General features: G+C 37.0%; 1 protein-coding gene across 8 annotated transcripts in view; it reads right to left on the reverse strand.

Annotated features, from left to right (window-relative positions):
• VPS13B (vacuolar protein sorting 13 homolog B) overlaps nt 1-25,782 on the reverse strand; it is a 1,055,144-nt gene that overhangs the window by 84,958 nt on the left and 944,404 nt on the right. For all 8 annotated transcript variants that reach the window (XM_056820764.1, XM_056820763.1, XM_056820760.1 and 5 more), the window contains one exon: nt 20,945-21,106. In XM_056820764.1, the coding sequence (XP_056676742.1) occupies nt 20,945-21,106 (162 nt within the window). The remainder of the gene's footprint in view (nt 1-20,944; nt 21,107-25,782) is intronic.

The raw sequence follows: 25,782 nt of genomic DNA on the forward strand, positions 1-25,782 counted from the left end.
GGTGGCAAATGGCATAGAAATACATTTTAAAGTGTTCTAGTTCTGGATTCCCTCAGGGCCACAACTACAGAAAAGATGGGTGTCCAAAGCTACAACATGTCCTAATCAAATGAGATGATAATTTTAAAGCACTTAGCATACTGCCTGGCACTTTAGTAAACACTATACAAATGTTAGCTATTATTATTACTATCAATGGAAATAGCACAGGATTTGGAAGTAACGAGGGGGAAAGGCCTATCTTTATTTCTCCCTACCTGGATGACTCTTGGTAAGTTGCTTTATCCTGCTGGGGTTCAAATTCCTCAGATGTAAAATTAGAAGTTTTCATTAAAGTAAAAAAAATGATAAAAGACAGAAACAGTCAATGTTGGAAATCAATGCCATGAGATTTTGTTGGTTGAATTGTGAATTTGCCTAACCATTCTGGAAAACAAATGTAATTATGCGAGAAATAATTAAGCTATTAATATTCGTTGGATCAGCAATCTCACCTTTTGGCATATATACCAAGGAGGTAAAAGATAGGAATGTAGGCCACATATACATATATACAAAAGTTTTTGTAGCTGCACTTTTAGTGGCAAGAAAAAATCAGAAATGAAGTATCATTGGCAATGTCTGAGCAAATTGTGATAAATAAATATCAGAGAACATTATTGCAATGTAAGAAATGACATCTTTGAGGAATTCAAAGAAACATAGACTTGTATGATTTGATACAGAGCAAAACTATCAAAACCAGGAGAATATGCTTAGTGACTACAATATTATAACAGAAAATAACACTAAAAGAACTCTCATTAAATTTATGATTTTTAGCACCATAGTAGAGATAATGAAATATACATCTCTGCTTGGAGGAGTAGAAAGAGGCAGTAACACCGAAAACAATAACAATGGAAAACATTTATATAGGTTTTTTAAGTTTACAAAATAAAAATATCATTTATCTGATTCTCACAACAATCTTGTAAAGTAGGAACTCTAATAATCACCATTTTAGAGATGAGGGAACTGAGGCTCAGAGAGATTAGATGACTTGCCCCCATATGATTTAACTAATTAAATATCTCAAGTAGAATCCAAACCCAGGTCTTCCTAATTCCAAGACCAGCTCTTTATCGGCATGCTGAGTATTTTGGTTGGGTGTGCTTAATCAATTTTTGGTTGCTTTAAGAGATGGTGTTCAGGGGGCAGCTGGGTAGCTCAGTGGATTGAGAGCTAGCTTAGAGACAGGAGGTCCTAGGTTCAAATCTGACCTCAGACACTTCTCAGCTGTGTAACCCTGGGCAAGTCACTTGACCCCCATTGCTTAGCCCTTACTGCTCTTCTGCCTTGGAGCCAATACACAGTATTGACTCCAAGACAGAAGGTAAGGTTTAAAAAAAAAAAGAGATGGGGTTCATCTGTGGTGGTAACAGGAGAGATATATTAGGAAATGATTGTTTTGTAAAAAATAAAGGTCACCAATACACCAAGAAAGGAAACAAATAGGAATAAAAAATGAACACAATCCTATTTAGGTACATATCTTTGCTCCATTCTGGAATACAAGCTCTCTGAGGACAGAGATATTGTCTTATTAGGTAGGAATATGTCCTATTAATCCTTCAGTCTTCTTAGTGTCTGGAAAAATTTCTTATACATAGGAGATACTCAATAAGTATTTGCTGAATGAATGAATGAGTAAATGAATGAATGCATCCATTTGAACTTCCACAGTAAGGTTAGAATTTCACATCTTTTATTTTCATAAGGGACTGGGACTCAACCAATATTTTTACATAATAATAACTAAAATAATGGAACAGAGTCTTTCTCAAAATAAGAATGTTTATCCTTCAAGAGAGAACTAATAAACAACTCTAATTCAAGAATTTTCTAATGATTCCTTCCTGCTGCAGACATCAACCTCTGTTCACTCTGGCTAGAACACATAGACCAAGCCAAAATAACACTAATTGCGGTTAGCCAAAGAAATCATAAGAAAGTGCAATGAATTAACACTGGTTCTTTTGGATTGCATTTTGTACATGATAATGCGATACATACAGGAACTTTTTTTTTAAAGCAAATCTAATATAGAAAAATCCAAATTTACACAAAAGATAAATTAAAGGCAGATAAACAAAGAGATTCACAATTGGATTACTTTAAATGGCAAGCTACACTTAGAATGTTTAAAATAGGATTTTATTTTTTAATTTATGCACAAGTTTTTGGGAATTCACATACTGTGAAATCAGGTATGAAGGTTTTCCTAAAATTCTCTTTTTACATAGAGGGAAAATATTAAGGGAATAAAGATCTAAAGAGAAATGGGTTGATCCAAGATTATATAATTACTTCAGAATGATAAGAATTTAATGTTTTCCTATTTTGTATATGTAGTAGACTTCCCTGGGGTAGAACAATTTTTAAATTGCCAATGAAGACACTGAGTAGCTTAATTCTAGAAATGACATTTTCAATTACTGTCTTTTATAATACAAACATAAGTTAAAAAAAAATGAAAAATTTAGCCATGGCTGATTGTTTGACTGAACTGGCAGGCTATTTTGTTTACTTATTGATATATCCAGTAGGTCAGTGGTGGGAAGACTTAAAATTGTTATGCGGAGAAAGATAAGAGGAAAGGTTATAGTGTACTGGAAAGAAAGGTGAATACATAGGTTAATTTGAGAGATGATAAGGGAAGAAAATACAATTCTAAGGCAAGCTGATGGAATTTGGGAGAAAGGTTGCATTACTCAGAGTTAGAATGAAATCCTATCATTCCTGTCCTATCACCACCCTTGTCTCAGAATGATAATATCTTTTCAAGATTGGATCTTCCATTCTCCAGCTGAGTATTTGAGTATTAGAAGACAGCCTTAAACTGGTTAGAAAGAGGGGAAGGAAACATAAGGAAATTGGATAGTAGGGTTGTAACCTCTTTGGGAATGGGAAGAGTTTAGTAGATAAAAAGAGGCAATCTTGGGATTTATAATCCATGTGAGCCTGAGGGGGATCAGAGATAGCTTTGCTACTTGTATGAACAAAAGAGCTACAAGGTTAGGGTGAAGAAAACATGTACTCTAGATACATATGCCCTGTTTCTGGCTCTTCATCACTCAGCCTTCTACTGGAACAGGGGCACAAACAAAGGGTATGTACCAAATAGCCCTAGTAGACACTGATCTCCTGTGATAATGAGGTACCTTTATAAAAACTATTTATAAAAGCCATCAAAATTAAGTAAAATATAATATCCCCTTTGAAAAAACAGCTTCCTCATATTCCAAGACTTATGGTATTTGCTATTAATTTTAGAGAACTTGGTGCTGCTCTATTTCCCCACTCTTAAGGCTTCCCAAGGGAGTGGTTCTGATTGTGCATTAAACCTAATTTAACTCTGTTGACACCAATGGGATTTCATTATTTCATTTACCATTAGTCTACTCACATCCACAGAAACATTCCATCATCTTTTTTCCCCCTGTCTATGACCTCTTCTCTTTCATTCACAAAACCTTCCCTCACCCCTCAATCATTCATTAACTTTGTGTGTCCACCTCTAGTTCTGGAAATTTCCTACAGCAGGAGGTTTTTAGAATTCTTTGCTCATTAGTATCTTGAAAAATCCAGAGCTCATCAGTATTATTTTATAATAGTTCATATCCTTCTTTGTATGAGTATATGGTGGGGGTGGTAGAGAATGTTCCCATTAAAATTCCCAGGGTACCTGGTGAGCCCCTGTAACCCCAAACCCATTCCAACAATCTAATTACACAAATCATGGATGGTATGTATCATTGAAATCTATAGCTAATTTCAAAAAAACTGTTTTAATGAATTGTTTTAGTAACTATTCTTATTGAGTTTTTATTTATGCTATTAATGAGCAGACACCAAAACAGGCAGATAAGAGTTTTGTCTTTGTCCTTTTCTATTGAATGGGCTAATGAACAGCAAACCTTAATCATAGTCCATATGAAAGCTAGGCAAAATGGGGTTTATACTGCGGGTACTTATTTACAAGGCAGACTGACAGTTTGGTTTCCCAGGGGTTCTTAGCTGGTCTTATATAGCATACATGTGAGAGTAAGGCCTCGATGGGTTAGTATGGCATAGTGGAAAAGAACACTGTGGGTAGAGTCAGTTGACTTGGGTTCCAATCTGAAGACCTCGTGGGGCCATATATATATAATGAGGGAGCTGGAACAGATGATCTTTAAGCCACCTTTCAATTCTAAATCCCAACACCTAAGAGAGTGAAATTTTCTGAGTTTAAGATCTTGAAACTCAGAAATTTTAGGGTTTTTTTGAAAGGTCCAGTAAATGATCACACAAATGAGAAAGCCACATCCCCAATGGTTTGAACATTGTATGCCAATTAAATTGTTTTCTAGTATAATTTTTCTTCATGCTGTAAAATATAATTTAATGTACAATAAAGGACTTTTGAAAATGTACCCTAAGATTAAATCAAGTCTTTTTGTGGGCTTCTTTTAATTTTTTTCCCCATTCAACATTTTGATTAGAATAATTATAATAATTTTCTCTAATTTTTAATTAGCAGAAGAAAATCAAGACCTTAATAGATATGTGTAAAAGAAATCCAAGCTTCTTAGAGTTATTTATTTTTATTTAACTGAACTGCCTTGCCATACTAAGAAAACATTTTTGTAAAGGTTAAATAAAGTATTTCATGGCAACCGCTGCTTCTTAGTGCCTGTGTAACAAGAAACATGAGCCAGCCTAAGTTGTGCAAGTTGGCTTTCTTTCCCAGTAAGAGAATGTGGTATCTAAGACCTTGTCCTAACTCATTTTATCCCCAAGTGTAAGTCAGACAAGTCAAGTATGAAATAATGCCTGGAGGGAAGTCCCTGACTCCAAAAGTATGGATTATTTCACATTTATCTTCAAATCTGCTCTCATAGTTCTTAAAATTCACTAACTTGGCAAGTTGGGAATTATCATGAGAAATGAAATAATTTCATAACTATGAAGTCATCTAGCATTCCATGAATCTGACACTTCCAGGCCTTGTCAATGGCTTGGGCACTATTCTGACCTTTAGATAATAAGCTGTTAAATATTGACTTCAGCCTGGAAACAATTAAAAAGTGCCCCAGCACTCCTAATAAATAGGACACTATCTTCATTGAATTGGTTCTATCACTATCCCCATTTATGATAAGAGCTGATAATTCAAGACAACTGCATCCTGTGAACTCTATAATTCTCTATAGCATTCTTAATCCAAACTTCTCATATTTCCTAAAAATGGCAAGCAAAAAAAAAAGAAAGAAAAATCATGTTTTAAATATCCAGCTGCATTCTTTGTATTCAAACCAATGATATTAAGAATCACAGTTAAAATTATTCCAGTCAACTAACTTTGGGCTTGGAGGTCAATAGTCAGCATTTGTCAAATAAGCTGGTTTATGAAAAGCTTTTGAGTGGCTTCTAAAAAGCTTGAGGAATCTTCAGTACACTTTCTTTCAAAGCAGTATTTCAAGACTGAAAAGAAGGGACAGAGGAAGCATTTGTGGTAAGGCAGTTATGCCTCAGGGTGTTCTGCTGTGGAAATCATCCACAACCATTTACATCATTTGGCCTCACAGGGAATTACAGATACTGGGAGTAATTATCTAGTTTATTTAGGACAAAATTTCCCACCCAGAACTTTCTTAAAAAAAAAAAACCCAAAACTTTTGGGGTCTTTAATACATCAAATGGCAATTAATTTCCATAGAGAAATAGTGATGCTTATTTTAAACTGAAAACAGAGAGGGGGAAAAGGTATTAAACTCACAGGCTTTAAGAGCTGGAAGGTACCCCTATCTTCTCTTAACTCTTATTAGCAGCCAGAAATCACCCATTGCACTTTTGAACAGTTCTGATTGTTGGTCAATTTCTTCTTTTATTCAATCAAAATAAACTTTCTGCTATATTCTACCCAATAGTGAAAGTTCTATCATCCCCTTCCTGGTCTCCCAACCTTCAATGGGACTGTTAGTCTTATTAACAATTTTAACACCAAACATTTATTATTTATCATACTTTTTCAGGAGCTGTGTAATCCTTGCAAGTTCTCAAAAAGAAAGCAGAAGCAAAACAGGAGCTATGTAGGTCTACTAATTGATTATCTCTAATTTATCCTATTTATATCTTCTTTGTCCATAGCTGTCTGCCTGTTGTCTTTTCCATTAGGCTGTGAGATACTTAAGAACAAGGACTATCTTTTGTCTTTCTTTGAATTCCTGGTGTTTAGCTCAGGGGCTGACACATTAATAGTGATGTAATAAATGCTTATTGACTTAATTCCCTTTTTTTGTTATTATTTTCCCATTTCTCAAGAAGAGATTGCCTCAAGCTGCCCCTCTGTTTCACCTTCTTGCCCTAAACACAGCTAAAAAAAATCTTTTTGTTTCCCTTTCATGTGAATCACAATCAAAGGTCATTCTAGGTCTTGGCATATACAACATTATTCTTATAGGACTATGCTATTTTGTAATCATTCTGCTACCTGCCCTTGCTCTCATACTTTAAAAATTTGCCTTTAAAATCTGAGGTAATTGTTGGCTTTCTTGTGTAGCCATATTTGTCACTTAAATAACTTTTCTTCCTTATTCTCAGTAACTGTGTTGCTAAATTTCATTCTTGAGAGTTTTCTATAGTTACAGTGTTATAGTATACTACTTTGTAAACATTTGGAAAATGACATGTGAAAAGTCTATGCCCAGCATTTCCCTCATTATTTTTAATGGCCTTTAAGATGGCAGGGTCATTTCCTCCCAAGTGTCCTGTTGTTTCCTAGATGACCTTACAATCGATGAGGTACTCTGGGAATAGTGCTGGATCTTGAATTGAGAGACTTGGATTTGAATCCTGGCTAGAATATTTATTATAGGATCATGAGATTTGAGAACTGAAATGGACTTTAGAGACAATCGACTGAAAGGGTCACTGGAGGCCATTGATTCAAATCTCTACATTTTAGAAATTATAAAAAAAAAAACTGATGCTTCATAGGATTTGTCTGGGCTCCCCCAGAATCTGTTTCCCCATCTGTAAATTGAAGATATCATCTATACTCTCTCAGGGTTGTTGTGAGGAAGGTGTTAAAGAAATGTAAGCTCATCTGATTTCACTTCACCAAGTATTTCTTCTTGGTGAGCCAGAGCCTAGATTAGCTACAATGCCAGGCTTGCGCCTTAGCTCCTCTAACTTTTGGGAAACAAAGGCAGACCAAGAGAAAGACTGCTGCCAGGGATCTGGAGACCTGAAGTCCCATATTTCAGCTATCTTGTGCCTGCATGATAGCCTTGTGCGTTGCACTGTGATGCCCATCTGTCCCTTTTCCTCCCTTCTGGCTGGTCTGCTGACATTAAAAAATGCTAGATTTGGATGTAAAGAACCTGGGCTTAAATACCAACTTTGTTGTTCTTGTTTTAGAATCTGTATTGGTTCCAAGGCATAAGAGCAGTAAGGGTCAGGTAACTGGGGTTAAGTGATTTGCCTAGGCTCACACAGTTAGGAAGGGTTTGTGGATGGATTTGAACTCAGGACCTCCTGTCTCCAAGCCTGACTTCACTGAACCACCTACCCCCGTTCCCCCAAATCTTACACTTCTAAAATTGATTTTTTGGGTACATTTGGCACTTTGCATTTATTCCTATTGAATTTCACCTTCTTATCAGATTCAGTCTTATGTTTTGTCCTGTCAAGACGCTTCTGAATACTGATTATCATCCTTTCCTGGGCTTTTGTGTCATCTGCAAATTTGATAAGCATATTACTTGCTTTTATGCAAGTGCCTGATAAAGATGTTAAACAGCATAGGCCAAGCACAAATTCCTGGGTTATGACCTTGGAGTTCTTCTTCCATGAATGCAATGATTATTGGAATCTTTCCAGTCAACTAGTTTTGAATCCATCAGATTATATTACTGTCTACATTTCCAGAAGAACAGTATGAGATACTTTATCAAAGACTTTGCCAAAATCTAGGTAAACTACATAATGCAGCATTTTCCTCCCTTACTAGTCTAGCATTCTGTCAAAAAAGAAATGCAGGTGAGTCTCTCATGACCTATTCTTGATGAAGCCACAGTAGTTTTTAATAATCACTTCTATAACTATATGTTTGACAATAATCTTTTTATCATCTATTTTAGAATTATTTCAGGAATTACATTCAGGGCCTGAAACTTATATTGGTCTCTCTCCTTTTGATAATTGGAACATCTGCCCTTCTTCACTCCTATGGTACCTTTCCATTTTCCATTAAATACCAATGACAGGGGCTCTCTGTCGCCACCCTATTCTCCCCACCCAGTCCAGTTTTGAGGATTGAGTTTATCTGGGTAAGGTGACTTGAATTCATCAAGATATTCTCTTAATGTCTCCTTACTTATCTTGGTTATTAATTCCCATTAGTCATTTTTGTTCCTTTCATTTCTGGGATAAAAGGCATTCTACTTTGCAGAAAAAAATAGATAAAAAATTGAGCAGTTCTTTTTCCTGTCTATCAGTTATTAACATTCCATTCACCTTAAACAAAGGCCTTATCCTATCTCTGATCCTCATTTTCCTCCAAATACAGCTTAAAAAATGAAATAAAAAAATAAAACCAACACTATTTCTATTTTCTTTAGTTTACCTTGCCAGTTTTAGGAGCATTAAGATTCCTCATTATTTTTAAAGGGCATGCCCTACTCTCATATTCATCTTTTGTTACCTGCCGATGCTTCCATCTTCTGAACATTTTTTAAAAATTTAAATTGGTTAATGAGTTCTTTGTAAATCCACATTGACATCTTCTGATAAATTCTATTTTTTTCTCTCATTTTTCCCCATCTTCAGAATTTCATTTTTGAGCTCTCCCATCTTTCTTGAGATAACTATAAAATATTTTACTTTATGTAATCCTACCTATCCTTCCTCTAAACTATTTTGAAACATTCTCTCCCAAAGCTTAGATTACATATTAGACTATGCCCAGGTTTCCTCTTCTCCATCATGAACTATAAAACAAAATGGTCACTTTCCCCAATCACCAATTCCAGCAACTAGTTCATCCTTAGTATTAAGAATCATACTCAGAAGAGAATTTCCCTCTTGCTTCCTCTACCTTTTGAAGGATGAAACTTAACTAAGGCAAGCCAAGGAGCTTTTAGTTGCTATGTTTTTGGCAGAGAGAAAACTCTAGCAGATGTCTGGATAATTGAAGTCCCCCAGCACCACTGAATCATGCTTCTGTACCAGATTTGTAATCTATTTTCTCAACTCCTCATCTATTTCCTCTTTCTGTCTAGGTGGACTGCAATATAATTCAGTGACAAAATCACTTCTGTTTCTCTCTTCTTTGACCTTCAACCAAGTACTCTCCATCATATTTCTCCTTCTGCTTCATGGCTTTATTCTCATGAGTATACTTTCTTAATAGACAGTATTACCTTCCCACAAAAGCCTCCTTAGCCTGGAAGTTCATTTCATCCCTAGATTTCTCATGCTGGAAAAATTCCCTGCCCCTGTGGTCCCTCCTGCTGATTACCTGGTCACTCTAAGAACCATCATTCAAAAGAAAAAAACCCAGTCTTGACATGCCTTTATTCATTTCCTGGTTCTACTCCTCTCTGAACTTTCTCCATCTGAGGGCAAAAGCAAGGGATCCTTCCCTCCCTCCCTCCCTCCTTGCCTCTCTTCCTTCTTTCTTTTTTTTTTCCAGTGTTTAGTGCATTGTCTGGTGTTTTATTGTTGTTCAGTTATTTCAGTTCAGTTATTAACTCCATTTGGAGTTTTCTTGGTGAAGATACTAGTCCAGTTTGCCATTTCCATCTCCAGCTCATTTGTCTGATCAGGAAACTGAGGTAAAAAGGGTTAAATGACTTGCTTAGGGTCACAGGGCTATCTAAGTATCTGTGAAGGGATTTGAATCCAGGAAGATAAGTCTTCCTAACTACAGGCCCAGCAATTTATCCACTCTGCCACCTAGCTGCTCAGTCTAGTATATAGTGGTAGGAAGTTCTTAAGATGCATATTGACTTGAGTATAGACACTTGATACCTCTGGTTTTATTACTGAATCTTTTCTTTGATGTGTTTCCAGTAAATTTGTAGGTGTATCAAATGCTATTCTTTCCCCTTCTTTGTGGCTACACTTAATGGTAATCTATTTTGGGGGATATTGGAGAGGCAGGCTTCTTTCCTCATTCCTTTTAGCTTAAAGCTCTTTGGATTAGATTTGCAAGTCACCTGGTAAATGCATTCTTACCAACCTATGTTAAATGTACTACATCTCTTGCCAAGAATCTGTCAACTTTAAGCGATTATAAGCTGATACAGAAATACAAATCCTGCTCTCAGATAACACCTTCTTAGCCAGCTGTTCACTTCCCAAATTAATTTTTACCTTTTTTTATCCCTTGTTTCAATGGAAAAAACTGAGGAAAGCATAACCCATGCCCTTGTATCTTCTGTTATTTGCCCAAGACTTCCTAATCTTTGGCAGTACTTCTTAGGTTCCTTCTGGAATATTATTTGTCCTCATATGAATCACCAGAAGTCAAGAGTTGTCATCAGTTTTGATAAACCTTAGGAGTTTCTCTCTCAGTTTTGTTTTGGATACACACCCCCAAGACCTCTCTATTATCATCAGGTCAAAAAATAATTGCCTCAGTAGCCATAAGCAATGAATCACCAATACCAGGACTCTCCTCTTCTTCCTCCGCCCCTCACTTGATGACCTCCTACCTGATGACCCCCTGTGGCTTTACAACATTATTCTGGAGAGTACAAGCAAGTTATTCTTCCTGTCTTTAGAAAAAGCTTTAAAGCTCTTTTAAAGCACTTAATTGTACTGGTGCCTTTTCCCTTCCCTTCTCCCTCTGTGCAAACCCCTTCTACTGTCCATCACCCTGCTAATGTTTCCTTCTTTCAATATCAGAACTCTTTTTTTCCCCATTGAAACTTCCCATGTGTTTCTTGTAGGCACCTTTTATCCTCCCTAAGAGTCCATAGTTCTGGGAAGGCCTTCTTCTAATCCTTTCACCTTCCCCTCCTGGAGATAAAACAGCTTACATTTGGAACACAGATAACATCTCTGAGATTTTTCATCCTGTTAATGGACGTAAAACCCTTGAGCTGGGTGGGATATTGCATTATACAATGTCATCACTTACCAGTGTAAAATACAAATAGGCAGTACTAAAATGTTGAGCTGAGATAAAAAGGAATAACAAGTAAGAAAAAGAATCAGAATCACAGATTCACAACTTTTTGAGGCCTCAGCTTCCTCACCTTTAAAATAATAAAGGCATTGCAATCCATGGTTTCTATGGTTTCTTGTGGCACGCAATTTCTAACCCTGAAGTTGTGAATGAGACTTTACCTCTCTCCTTGAAGACTGTTTTCTAAATCAAACTTTTAACTCAGACCTCCGAGGTTGCTGTTACATGTTAGAATGGCAAGAGGAGGGATTGCTTTAGACTTTGTATTTGGGACACCAGGGCTAATATAGCATCCGGAATGTAACAGGCTCTTTGTAAATCCTAGCTGACTGAGTAACTGATAGACAGTCAAGAACCAACCAAAACTATTAGGAAAACAAATTTCCCTTTTGAGCTTCACAGGTAACCTAAAGAAATCAGAGTGAATTCAAATAATTCCAAGAATCCCCCTGATGCTAATTATGACACATTAAGGAGAGAGGCAAAGTGCATGGGCTTATGCATTGCATTAAAAAACAAAAAGACCCAAATCCCATAACGCTTCCTACCCACCTCCCCACCACCAATTACTAACTAATGGAAGATAGCTCGGCAGCAGTTCAACAGAGATTCCATCTACAGAATATTTTAGATTAAAATCCTTGCCAGATGGTCTGAAGAAGTGTTTGCCTCATTGCTGATTTTGGCCATCTTAATGTCAGTAACAATAAAAAGAAGCCTGTTACTGCCACTGGGGAGCAAAGGCATAAATTCCTTTTTCCACAACTGAATTACTGGTTGCGGACAGCTGTGACCTATACAATAATAAGGATGATACTATAGCTTTCTGGGAAAATATTTCCATAATTTTGAGAAGAAAATATTTAGGGTAAACTTTACATATAATAAAGTTGTGTTTTTTTAAAGTACAGGTTACATAATGTTACCAATTGTGCTATAAATCTATAGTCTATGATAAAAAATCATAAACTTTGTAAATAGTTCAGCAGCTGAACACTAAGTATTCCTAAAGCCTGTTTCTCATTTAAAGTATATTTCTAGTGCCCTCCTAAGGCACATCATTATTTTATGATGGCTTAATTAGTGCAAGGCTTGGCTAAAATCAATAAAAATTCTCTCTATATATGCACACATAAACACATATATAGGTATATACATATAAAAGATATACATGCATGAACATGTACATATATGCCATAGCCAACACATATTATCTGGGTGCCCCCAAAGTCTTAATATATTTTTAAGCTATTAAAGACTTTGGGGACACCCCATAAAAGAATATGATAGAGGGCTGAACTTGGCCTCAAGAAGATCTGGCGGGTTAAGTCTTGGCTCTGACACATACTAGTTGCTGTGTCACTAATGTGACCATAGAAAAGTCCCTTAACCTTTCAGTGCCTGAGGCAATGGTCCAAAATTATATGTTACAGAGGAGCTGCTCATTTGCATAGTACAGGGAAAGTTCATCCACAGGAATACCCCACACAGATTAAATCAAAGGTCCAGATCAATAGAACCCTTAAACTAGGATTTCCTTTGACTAAGCAAAATGCTGACAAAACTCTTAAAATGCATTCATATATCAGCTCTGAGACTTTCAACCCATGTGACCTTGGGCAAAATCGTGCTTCTCTGGGTTCTGGTGCATCTTCTGTGGAAGTAACAAGTTGGAGGCAGCTACGTAACACTGTGGAAATTCTGAACTCAAATTCTACCTCAGCCACTCTGTGCTTATGTGGCCTTTGTTACTTAATCTCTCTCAGAATGCATTTCTTTATAAGTAGAAGGGCTTTGATGATCCTTTTCAGCTCTCCATGTTTGATCCTTTGATCCTTATATGACTTCTAAGGTTAATTTTAGCTCTAAATATATGAGAATAGGATCTCTTTTCAATGCTCTGTCAAATGATTAAGGAATGGTACTCTATATACAGAATCACATGGCGTGAAGACAAAGATAATTCAACTTAATTTTTAACACTAAAATATATATTTTTGGCTATGTTTATGGCAATATGGGTATAAGTATTGGAGAATGTATAGGAATTTTGAATCCTGAGGGCTTCAGATTATGGCCTTTAAGAAATTCCAAATGAGTTTGAGTTTCAGTATTAGGATATAGAATTGAGGGCTAATAGTTTTCCAGACAATCTAATCTATCCATCTCATTTAATAGTTCTTTTATAAAGAGAAGTTCCACTAAGTAAGATTTGGGAGTGGGGGTCTTAAAAAAACAGTTAGCAGGTTACTGCAATAGTACAGAAACAAAGTGACAAAGATAATCAATTTTGGACTTTTGGCCCATCTGCCATTGCTACCTTTAGCACAAAAAAATTCCAACATTAATTTTTTATGAATAAACTACAGAAGCCTTGGTTCTTTTTCCATTATTCTTAGCAATATGCTCCTCCATGTACCAGTACTATAGAGAGTTATGTGTGTGGGAACATATATCTTAGAAATGCAAATTTTTGATTTGATCTTTATGTATCTTCTTTTTTTGAACCATGTCCACTCCTGTTCTGACTTCCCCATCCTTCTTTCATAATCTTATAGTAAGTCATTTCAATACTAGTAATTTCTAAACTAGGCCTTCTAATCTCTTATCCTCTCTTTCTTCACATATGCAAATATACCATTGTAACTGGATTGTAGAGTGAAAGGAAGTTAAGTATAAAAGAGTAGAAAGCAGGAAAGGGCCAAATTATGCAGAGCTTTAAATGACAAACACAAGACTTTAGATTTGCATCTAGGGGTGATAGAAAAACATTGGGAGACAGTCAGACATGAACTTTAGGAATTTCACTTTGATCTCTGAGAATTAGAATGAGTCTGAGTGGGGAAACCTGAGCCAAGGACTCCAAGTAGAAGGTTACTGCAATAGTTCAGGCATGAGATGATGAGGGGTTGAACTAGGGTTGTGGCTATATGAGTGGGAGAAGGAGACAAATAAATGAGTAATAGTGTAGGTAGTGTAGGTAGAAATAATAAGATCTGGACACTGACTAGCTCTGTGAGGTAAAAGTAAGGAGACACTAATGAATTGAGGTGACTGGGAAGATGTCCCTCCGGTACCCCAGGGATGATACTCTTGGCAATAAAAGGGAAATGCAGAAGAGAAGGTCATAGAGGAAAGATAGCTCCAGTTGCCTATAGGACATCTAGTTCAAGATGTTTAAAAGGAGATAGGTGATGTATGACTGCAGATCAGGAGAAAGATTATTAGATCTGGGAATTTACTGCATAGGTAGGATCACTGAACCATGTGAGTGAAGGAGAGCACTAAGAGAGAGAGAGAAGAAAATGAGTTTTCTTCTAGGAGTTACTGAAAGCCAATGAGCATGGTATAGACCAAGACTAAGTGAAGACTAAGGAGCACTCAAGGTATGAGAAGAAACTGGGGAGAGCAACATCTCAAAAACCTAGAGTTGAGAGTATCCAGGAGGACAGGGTGATCTACAATGTCAAAGACTGCAGAGATATTAAGAAGGCTGAGGATTGAGAACAAGTTACAAGATTTGTCAAAGACATAATTTTTAACTTTGGAGAGGGTAATTTCAATTAGATAATAGTGTCAGAAGTCAGACTGCATAGGGTTTAGAAGACAGTGAGTGAAAAGGAAATAGAAACATCTAATGCAGATAGCAGTAGCACTTTAGGGACATCAGGAAAGGCTTCCTGTAGAAGGTGGTGTTTAAGATGAGTCTTAAATGATTATCTAATTTCTGGATCAAATGGTTTTTTCTCAGTCCTCATATTCTTTGATCTTTTAGTAGTATTTAATGCTACTTGACACCCTTCCACTATTCCCCACTCTCCTTAGTAACCTCTGGCTTTCCATGACACTCACTGTTCATTCTTATTTCTCTTATGATTACTTTTTGGTCTCCTTCATTTGTCACTCTCTCATTTTGCCCCGAAAGTGTTGGTATTACCAGAACCTTGTCTTTGACTGTCCCCCTGCCCCCTTACCTCTCTATACAACTTTCCCTTATCTAATTCACTCTTCCCTTCCATGCTCTCAAAGCTAGAGCTGAGTATTTTGAGTCCCAACAATAAAGTCCTTGGGCTTTATTTCCACCAACCAGTTAGTTGTCTGTTGGTATCACAAACTCAATATGTATAAAACAAACTCATTATATTTCTACCAAAACTTTTCCTTTCTAAATTTCCTACTTCTATTCTCCTAGTTTCTTTGGTTTGAATCCAGTTATCTTTGCTACACCTTCTTACACAAAAAATTTAGGTTGTTTCTTTCTTTTTGAAATATTTCTTGCATTACCCCTTCCTTTCTACTCCTACTTCTCCAAGAACTATTCAGTTACTCATTACTTTTTGACTGGACTATTAAGCAGACTCCATTACTATATTCTTTTCAAATTTTAAAACCATCACACAGCTGTGAAAATTTTAGTGACACATAGGTCTGACCACATTACTACTCTGTTTAAAAATGTTCTATGGTTTCCCACAACTTAGTGAATTAAATATAAACTCAGGCTAGGTTTCAAAGCCCTCTATAATCTAGCTCCAGTCTACCTTTTCAACTTTATTTTGATTTATTTTGTCCTCTGGCTTTCATGCCTAGTAGGAAGCTCCTTCTCGCCCTGTATTTCTCTGATAAATAAATTACCTTCTCTTCCCTTAAGGCTCAGCTCAGGTATACCTTTCTTTAAAATGTTGTCTGTGTACATGGCTCACTAATACTTAGACTCTCCCTCTGTATTTCTTCCTTGCTAACTTATTACTCTTGAGAGCTATCTGCCCTGAGGTCCTCCTCTACTGACTCCATCCCCAAGACTACCATTTGGGAATGAAGGCAAGCCTTATTTCATAATCTTCCTCCTCCTAACTCCCCCCCTCCCCTTTATGTCTGATTTCCAGGACACCTTTGTGAGTCATCTTCCCCATTAGAATGTAAGCTCTTTAGATATAAAGTCTGTCTTGCTTACTTTTATGTGAAATCTCTGCACTTAACACAGTACCTGGTATAGAGTAAGCATTTAACAAATGCTTTCTCTGTCTCTCTCTCTCTTTCTTTCATTTAATAAATGTTTTCTGAAACAAACTGATGATGGCAAGGAAGAATGTTTGTATCATACAGATGTATACTGAGAATAGCTTTGAATTATAGCTAACACATCGGTCACTGACAATGACAACTGGAGCCCTGGCTAGAAGTCCTACAGCAGCAGATATTTTAAAATCATCTATCTGAAGCTTTGACAAAAAGGAAAAAGAAAAGATTCTTAAGTCAGTAGGAAAGAATTTTGGCCACAGACCAGGCAGGAACAAAGGTTAGATGCTTTCTAAAAATTCTCAAAATGTCCTACCCCTGTGCTTTCAGACTACAGAAACTCTAGATCTAATCTTGAAGGAAACTGATAAAAGTCTAATCTAGGTAGTCTGTGTTGAAAGACTTGATAGATCTAAAGAGATCCAAAATCAACTTGAAATTTATATTCTTATCATTATCTACCTCCTTAAACTGATTACTTCATAGAACCAGAATAAGAGAATTTGAGTGTTGAATTGGAAAGAACCTCAGCACCATTTAGTTCAATTCATATGCAAATAATGCCTTAATAGCATATCTGACAAGCAGTCATACTGTCTGAAGTTCTCCAATGAAAGGGAACTCACTACTTTCCAAGGCAGTCCATTCCACTCTTGGATAGTTCTAACTATAACAAAATTTTCCCTTTCACTGAATTTAAATTTGCCTCTTTCCAACTTCCCTCTATTACTCCTGGCTCTTTTCTTTGAGGTAGAAACAAAACAAGTCTAGGTCCCTCTCCTCAAAGAAACCCTTCCAATATGTAAATATAGCTTTGATGAATTTGAGTCTTCTCTGCTCCATACTACACATCCAGACTAGAGAACATTCCTAATATTGTTTAATCCCAAGGTTCTATGAACTACAAGGAAATTTGAAGACGGAAAGACCATTAGTAATTAGGATGATCAAAAAAAAAAAGACTTTACCAAGGTTACATCTGAGCTAAGCCTAGAAGGAAGTTCAGGATTCTGTCAGGCAAAGAGAAGACAGTGCACTTCAGACACGGGGCAGAGTTGGAATGAAAGCATACTGACAGGTAACAGAACTCCAAATTTGGGAAATGCTTAGTAGTTAAGTTTGGCTATGATGCAGTTTGCAGGGTAAGACAAAACTGGAAAGGTAGTTTATAGCGAGGCTGTGTAAACACCTGGCAGAGGGATCTCCCTATTTTATCCCAGAGGCAACAAGGATCTAGCTCTGGGGAGCTGCTGAATAAGTTACAGAGCAGTTTGTGATCTCTTGTCAGCAGAGGTGAGGTGCTAACATGACAGACACATCTTTGAAGTCCTGAAGTATAAATTAGGCAGGCCTATAAATTCAGGAAACTCCAGGTTATAACAGGATGTCAGTGCCACAGCCAGATTTTTTTGCAACAATGGGTTGAGGCACCATAAACCAGAAAAATGTATTAACTTGAATCTTGGGCAAGTTGCTTACTTTCTCCCAGCTTGCAACACTGTCAGTTTCTTCTTCAGTAAAAAACTCACTCTGGGATTTCTAAGGCCCCTTTCAGTTCTAACATTCTAATTCTATGACTCTTGGCCAATTTTTTCTGTCGTCTAATAAAGAACCTTTGATACAGAAGGATGTGATGTGATTGGGCATTGGCTTTGTCCAGCTGAATATTTTCATGACTTCTCTAAAAAACATTTTTGTTTTGTTCACCCTTGTTTGTTTAGGCAAGAAATAGTTGTGCATTATCCAGCATTCTAAGTGTTTTTTTTTTTTCTCAGAGCATGTGCGAGAAGCTACAAGGAGAGTTTCATGGCTCCTTGATTGTGAAAGGTTTTTCTTTCTGGCTGCTCAGCTCACATTTCTAAATCACTTGTGTCCATGTGTGTCTTCTTCCCATCCCTGTTGGGCCTACACAGTTGTTAGCAACTAAGATATCCTAACCCTTCTGAAACCGTTCCAGGTGTCATCAATGCTTTCTTGATGCTTTGGAAGAAAAACAAAACACCTCAGGAATATAAGCTTCATTGCTAAGTGGAGTTAAGTACCCTCGCCCAGATTTTGAATGGACTAATAACCAAGGAATTCTTTTTTTTTTCCTTCTCTATTTTTCTCCCCACACCTTAGTGTGATCTCTCATTGGGATGAGGCACAGGGGTCCTTAACCTGAGGTTCATGTATGCCTAGTGGATTTCTGGAAAGATTTCTAGGAGTCTATGAATTTGGATAGAGGGGGGGAAATCACCTAGATTTCAATACAATTAACAAACATCTTTGGTTTGCTTTATAATCCTAGGTCTTTTATTCTATGTACTTAAAAATATTATTTTGAGAAGGGGTCCTTAGGTTTCACCAGAGTGCCAAAGGGGTGTATGGTGGACACACAGAAGAAAGGTAAAGAACTCCTGATGTAGCAGAATGTGAGGCAAGAAATTCTACCAGTAGTTATTGCAGCCTCTTAGCTTCCAGGGTTTATACAGCATAGGGCCTGGGCCTCAGTTCTCTCATTTGTAAAATGAGTTTGTACTAGATGGCCTCTAAGGTCTCCTCCACCTTTAAATCTGTGTTCTAAAGCTTGCCTTCCATAACACAGATGTTAGGAAGCTCTTGATTTTCCACAATTCTGATTCATAGTAGAATCCATTCATTACACTCACTACAAAACATCTTGAAACACAGGGCAGTGAATCTGTAGGGTATGGCTACAGATATTTTTTTTTAAAAAGGATGAATTGTGGGCTCTCTCTCATTTCAGTGTCAGTGCTGACTGAATATGTTCTTAGGTGCTTTTGGTAAAACCATTGAGTCTTCAAAAGGCTTCATACTTTCACTGAACTTAGTAAATGTTTCATACTTAGCTTTTGAAGCCTTCCTCTCAAAATTTGACTTCAGCCTACCTGAAAAAGCAAGATTAGATAACAGAAAGAAGTGAGTGGAGGAGTGGTGAAGAGAATTCTGAGAATCAGAATACCTTGGTTCTAGATCCACCTCCATCACCATCTGGGTGATTTAGTTTGGACACAACTTTTTTGTAATTTACTTTGGCCACTCAACTTTTCTGTGTCTCAATTACTTTATCTATAAAATTGGAATAATACCCATCTACTTCATAGAGATTTTGTGATGATAAAATGAGATAAGACATAAAAGTCTATTTTAAGCCCACTGCATTAGGAATAGTGTAGAATGGTAATCATAATAACACTTTTTTCTTGCTAACTTCCTATAACACTGTTCTCTTCATTAGTTTGGAGTCATTCTGTCACAGCTCTTCATTCTTTGTTTGCTCCTCCTTTTTGGTTGCCATAGATGATTTGGGACTGTAGAAAGATATTTAAACTTATCTTTTTCATCCTCCAAATGACTGAAGGTGGAATCAATCTTCTTCCACTTGACTTTTCACTGGCTCATGGCCTGAAATTTGCTAAGTACTTGTGCTGCGCAGCAATATTAAACAACCGAAGACACAGCATGGAGGCTCTCTATATGTCCATCAATACCCCATCACCACAAACATCAAATATTTATGTGAAGACCTTCTTTGACAGGAGGCAAATTGTTTAAAAACATCACATAGAGGAAACTATAAATTAAAGACCTATAGATGTGGAAAAATGCAAGTATATTATCAAATCATATAGGAAAACTTTGTAGGCAGGCACTTTGCAAACAAAAAAAAAGATTTATTTTAGTTTAATGTCCTATTAAGTCAATTTGAATTAAACAGGTCTTTTTCATAAAAAGTCAGAAGGCAGGGCTTACAAATCTTCCTACACATGGCTCTATCAGATTCGAGATGGGAACATGACTGTCTTCTTCACAATGGACAGCGACCTTTTTGTAAAGTCCCTGATGACCCAGATCAGCAAACAGTATCCTGTTGCACTGAAAATAAGAGCATGATATAGTCTGAAGCTGCCCTCTTCCTCATCTTTCTTGGATTGAAAGGGAAGGTTCGTTCATCCCTTGAAGAAATCATGCTTGGCACACATAGTTTTCCTTCTAACTGGAGTTCTAAAGAGAACGGCATGCTTCGAGGTCTTCCTGAGAGTTCTTTTACTTCAAGTCACAACACTGAGTACTGGCTTAATTGAAGCCAATAGGCTTTGGGATCTAGACATGGGATTTCACTGGTGTGGAAACTTCCTGCAGGGATTCAGATCAGCAGCTCATTTGTAACTTAGAGCCTCGGAGAGTTTCCTGGGGAGCCCTAAGAGGTGAGTGCTTTGCCCATTTTCATAGAAGAAGGAGTCAGAGGTAGAATTTGAATGCAGCATTCCTGACACTAGGGCTAGTCCTTTCCTCGGCTGCATAAACTTCAGGTCCTAGCCATGCACAGTCCCAAACACTGCCACAGAATCAGTCTTCCCTAGAGACAAGAAAACAAGCTCCCAGGAATCCCTGGTTTGAGGTGAGTGCCACTTCCGGGTCTGTGGCTTATTTGCTTATTATCCCTCTTGTTGGCTGGCTTTTCTTAGAGTAATTAAGGTTCCATTTCGACCTCTGAATTTCTATGGTCTTTTATGTGCACCTCATTTTATTCCTTTAATTTTACTGGGATTTTTTCTTTAACATTTGTGTCTGATATTGCTATACCATGTGGTTTCCAGGGAGATTTAAAAAGAAATAGCTGGACACAGGCATAAAAACACAGAATACATGAACAGCCGGCTTTAACAATCACCGTGTTTGTGAGACTTTCTGAAATACCTGTGGGGACTTGTGAGAACGCCAGCTGTACTGGTGACTGTGGAGACTGGCCAGCAGAATATTTTCATCAGTATCCACCTGGCCAAACCGCAGTGTCTCCTGTGTGTCATTACAGATCACAAAATGGCTGAAGACCAACTCCTCTACCTCAGGGCATTGGTTCTGAAAGAAAAAGAAGAGGAAAGCCAACGTGCATCAGATTAATTGCAAGATGTTTGGCAGCTGTCTGCCCAGTGGCGATAGTTACAACGCAAAAAACATGAAAAGATCTGTTGTCATTAGCTCTGGTATACAAAATATTCTATATTCCCAAGCATAAGCGTGAGTGTGTGGTATACAGGGCCCCCCTTTCCCCACAGACCTCCCCCCACCACACCTTAAGGAGATCCAAAATGTTCCAAGAATATGTTTTGATTTATACTCCTGCAAAATAAATCATACACTACAGAAAAATAAAAAAGAACAATGAGATCTCTTGAACTTTTGAGGTTTCTTCAAGTGAATTAACATGCTACAAAAAAAAAAGGCAAGGAAAAAAAGCTCTGTGGGCCAGTATTCTTCAAACAGTGCACTAGAAGTAAGGATGAGTAGGTCCGCATTCTTCATCAGATCCCCCACCAAAGTGGCCGTGTGTACTCTTTCAAAAGCAGGGCTTGTTTGGGTAACAAAGCCCTCCAATCCTTTATGAAGGGAGTGTGAACGTGTGAATGTAATTCCTCTGAGAGACAAATGGAGAGAAAGCTACAGATTTCCGGTGCTGCTCAGGGGCTGAGTTTGCAAGACTATTCAGGTCTAGGGGCATTTTTTTTCAAGAGTGGCCAGTCTTACCGAGTGACATTCCTTTGAATAACCATGCTTCAGCTAACATCCATTAACTGATGGACAACAGTTATTAGCAAATCAGTGGATTTTAGCAAAGTGTTGAGCTGTTTTGAGGAACTAACAGCCCCTCCCTATGAAGTGAACTAAATCAGAGAATTTCAGAGTTGGAAAGGACCTCCAAACGTATCTAGTACACTATATAATGAAAGGGAAAAAAGAAAACAATCTTCTTTAAAGTGTACCAGACGCTAGTTTTTGCTTGAAGATCTCCAGTGAGGGAAGAAGACTCTTGAGGAAACTTCATCCAATTTTGGATAGGTCTAATTATTACTAAGTTTTCATTCATATCAAGCCTAAATTTATCTCTTTATACTATCACCCACTGCTCTAGGTTCTGCTCTCTGTGGCCAAGCAGGATACTTCCAGCTTTTTTTCTTCCCAAGAGCCCTTTCACTACTGGCTCTTCTATCTGACATTGGATTTTCTCATCTTTAAGCTAAACATATTTAGCTCCTTCAAGCAAGCCTCAGGTTGTCTGTCCTTGGGATGCTTCACCATCCTGGTGATCCTCTTCTAGATTTCCTCCAGATTATCTAAATTCTTTCTAAAAAATGGTGCTTACAAATGAGATCTGACCAGAGCAAAGCACTGTCTCTCAGTGTGAAGACTGCATTAGTATTTGACAGCCCCAGGACTGAGCATGTGGTCCACTATAACACATATGTCCTTTTCCACACGCAAACAATTGGGTGAAGAACACAGATGTCAAACAAGCCACATACCATTAAAATACTAATCACTGAAATGTAATGGCTATCTATGGAGAAGGGTCCTCCATTCCTACCTACTTTACCATCTTGCCACCATTGGGAAGACAAGCTCAATCCTTTGCATGCTATAAATGCTTTTTCATTCACTACAATCACTCATCTAACTGATCTTGACAAAGCTATTTCCAATTTTTCTCTAGTTTTGTTTTTTTTTTTGCTGAAAACCTAAATTACTGTCAAGATATTGCTATGCCAGTTAGCCTGAAACTTTATTGACACTCTCTTCCTTTTCCCTCCCTCAGTTCCACGAAATAGGAATGGGATAGCAGATGTTGGGCCACTTGGCCCACTTCAAGATCTCACATTCCAGAAGTCTAGAGGGATGGAATTCAGAAAAAAGCTGAGACTAAGATTAATCCAAGGAATCCAATTTCATACAACCCATCAAGGAACTCTCAGAAGAGTCAATTTGTGCCTAATGATCTGAGGGTGAGTCATAATCTAGATCTGCAACCTCAGTGGGAAAGGGATTCTAGAAATGGCTCAATTTTTTTCTTCATTGGCCATTGTGTCCACTGGAAATGTCCCCTGCCATTGAGTATTATAAGTAACATTATTCTTTAGAGGGTACTAGTGACCACCTGGAGATGAAAATGATGAGAAAAAGTCTCAACAGAAAATTCTCTCTACTATAATCTTTTCATCAGTAGCTATAGTTTCAGAATCCAGTTGTCCTTTTCCAATGCTCCAATAGATGTATGATCTCACTGATGTAAGGGTCCCTCCAAGGATGCTGAGGACAATCCATCCATGCTTGTATACACTATGAAACTCTTACTCAAGTTCTCCTATAAGCTCACCACAAAGATTTTCCCACTGTGGTAGAGGAGGGCATGTTGATCTCTCCTGATATTGTGAAGATGTTAATAAGGCTATACATTAGTTATTCTAAGCTCTCATCATTTCATCATGTGATCAGTCACTTTGTTTTTTCAAGCATACATTTCTTATGAACTTGTTAATCAAACTCTTGCTATTAAACATTTGTCTTTTCCCTCAAGTCTTGAAAACTAACATGAGAAAATAAATGTGACTCTATGTCTTGGCTTTCTTAGAAGTCCTGGGATTCAAAACTTCATTTTAGTAATGATTAGTGTTCTATCTATTGGTAACTCTGAGCTTCCAGATGGGCTATGAAAAAAAGAAGAAAGAAAAAAATCTCATTGCTTTCCTTATCTTTACAACTGACCTTTTAATAAATGATGAGGGATTTTGGAAAAAATGTAAATTAAAGAGCACAAGGGGATTATTTACATTTTTCTAAAAAATACAAAAAGTCTTTAGGGAACTGTTTCACTGTACTGACTCTTCATCTGTGGAGTTCATTGTAAGTGTAACATTTTAAAACACTTCTTGGAATGCTGGATATAGGATACAATTTTTTTGAGCATTTTATGTGATATCATATACTCTGAATGAACCTGAGGGTGCTTACTTTAATTTGATAATTAAAAGTTCATTTATTTACAGTACCAATACTCATGGTAGAGTTTAGAATGTCAGAGACTAATTTGTAACCAAGTGGGACAGAGCATTATATAAAATAAATAGATGGACACATTTTTGATCTTTTTAAAAATACCCTTTGAGTGTTAATCTGCTCAAGTTTGACCTGAAGATGCAAAGTGAATTGTATTTGATATTTTGGGAGTTTAATCTTGTTTCACAAATAATACATCAAAAGAGAGAAAAAGAAAAGGAATGCATAGCTAGGAAAACCAGACCTTGGTGATAGCTTCTGTTAATCTTGAACTACTGAAGGTGCAAGGCTAAACAGCTTCACACTTCAATTGTCTGGCCCATCTGCATCATCTAAAAAATTAGTTATCTCAGCTATCAATTCAGTACAAATATGCAGAAACTCAGATCATGTATTCTGCTTATTAAATTCATGTTTCTGGTTGACAGCAGTCACACATGGCTATATAATAGCCCTGTGATTGGGAAACTGCACTTCCCCTCTAATGCAGATAAAGCATATACAAAACATCTCAGAAAGAATGACTTTAAGAACTTTTCATGAGTCTATTTCCATGTCAAATGACTTGTGATTTCAAAATAGTACATTTTAAATTTACTTAAAATACATAAGGTTAGATGCCCACCATATTAGAACATGGTGGCAAGTACCCTTGACATGGGAGGAAACGAGAAAATTACAGCAACAATTACAGAAGTATATCCTCTTGTGGCTCATGTTAACATTGCCAAATCCCTGTATAAATCAGAACCAACTATTCATAGAATGTACCTGTCAGCAATATACTACATGACATATGGCTCTACTTAATCAAATATACAATTCAATTTTTTTCCAACTCAGAATACTCCTTCAAGGCACCATGTTAGTCAGTCAGTCATTCACACTCTGATGTGGTTTAAAACATTTAAATATTTATGCACCATATTTTATTTATATGTATAGCTGTGTCTAAGAGAATTCTTTTCCCTGGGAGGAAACCAATATTTCTGAAGGCCATTTTGCAGTAGTTGCCACACATGGGCCTTCTTATAACAGGCACTGATGCTAAGCAAAAAATATCCTGGGTTTAAATGCCCTATCAATGACTCTTTTATATTTTCTATGTTTGTTTTTTATTAAATGCATTGTTCAGAATATGACAAAAAAACAGAAATTGGAGCTACAAAGATTTTTTTCACATTGCTATTTGAACCAGCTGTAAAGATTTAGATCACACTAGCTCTTGTTTTACGCATGTCCTCTGCAACAAGAAAACCATGGAATGCCCTTAAAAAAGAAATTTTAATATAAAGCAGATGCTTTATCTTCTTTTACTTTGCTATTGTAGTGCCATTTAGATAATTAATTCCTCAGCCTTGTATAGGTCTTCATGCATATAAATAGAATGATTTGCTCCCATGACAATTTGGATGTTAGAGAATTGAAGGGCTTCCTCAGATCAGTGCTGAACAGAAGGACCTTATATTTGGGGAATGAAACCTCAAATGCTGCATACAAAAATATTAGGGAAGTAATTGCCTGGTCTCAAAACCAAGGGGGAAAAAACTTTATATTAAAAATTACATTAAAATGAGTAAAGGACACAAAAATACTCTGAAATCTGAGTTACTGTCACATGAAACAGTTAAATCAGTTACATGCTACTGGGAGCTGAAGGTGCCCTATTTCCATTAAAATCTAAATGTGATAGGAAAAAAAAATCA

Source organism: Monodelphis domestica, chromosome 3 (assembly GCF_027887165.1).
Source record: "Monodelphis domestica isolate mMonDom1 chromosome 3, mMonDom1.pri, whole genome shotgun sequence".
NCBI lineage: Eukaryota > Metazoa > Chordata > Mammalia > Didelphimorphia > Didelphidae > Monodelphis > Monodelphis domestica.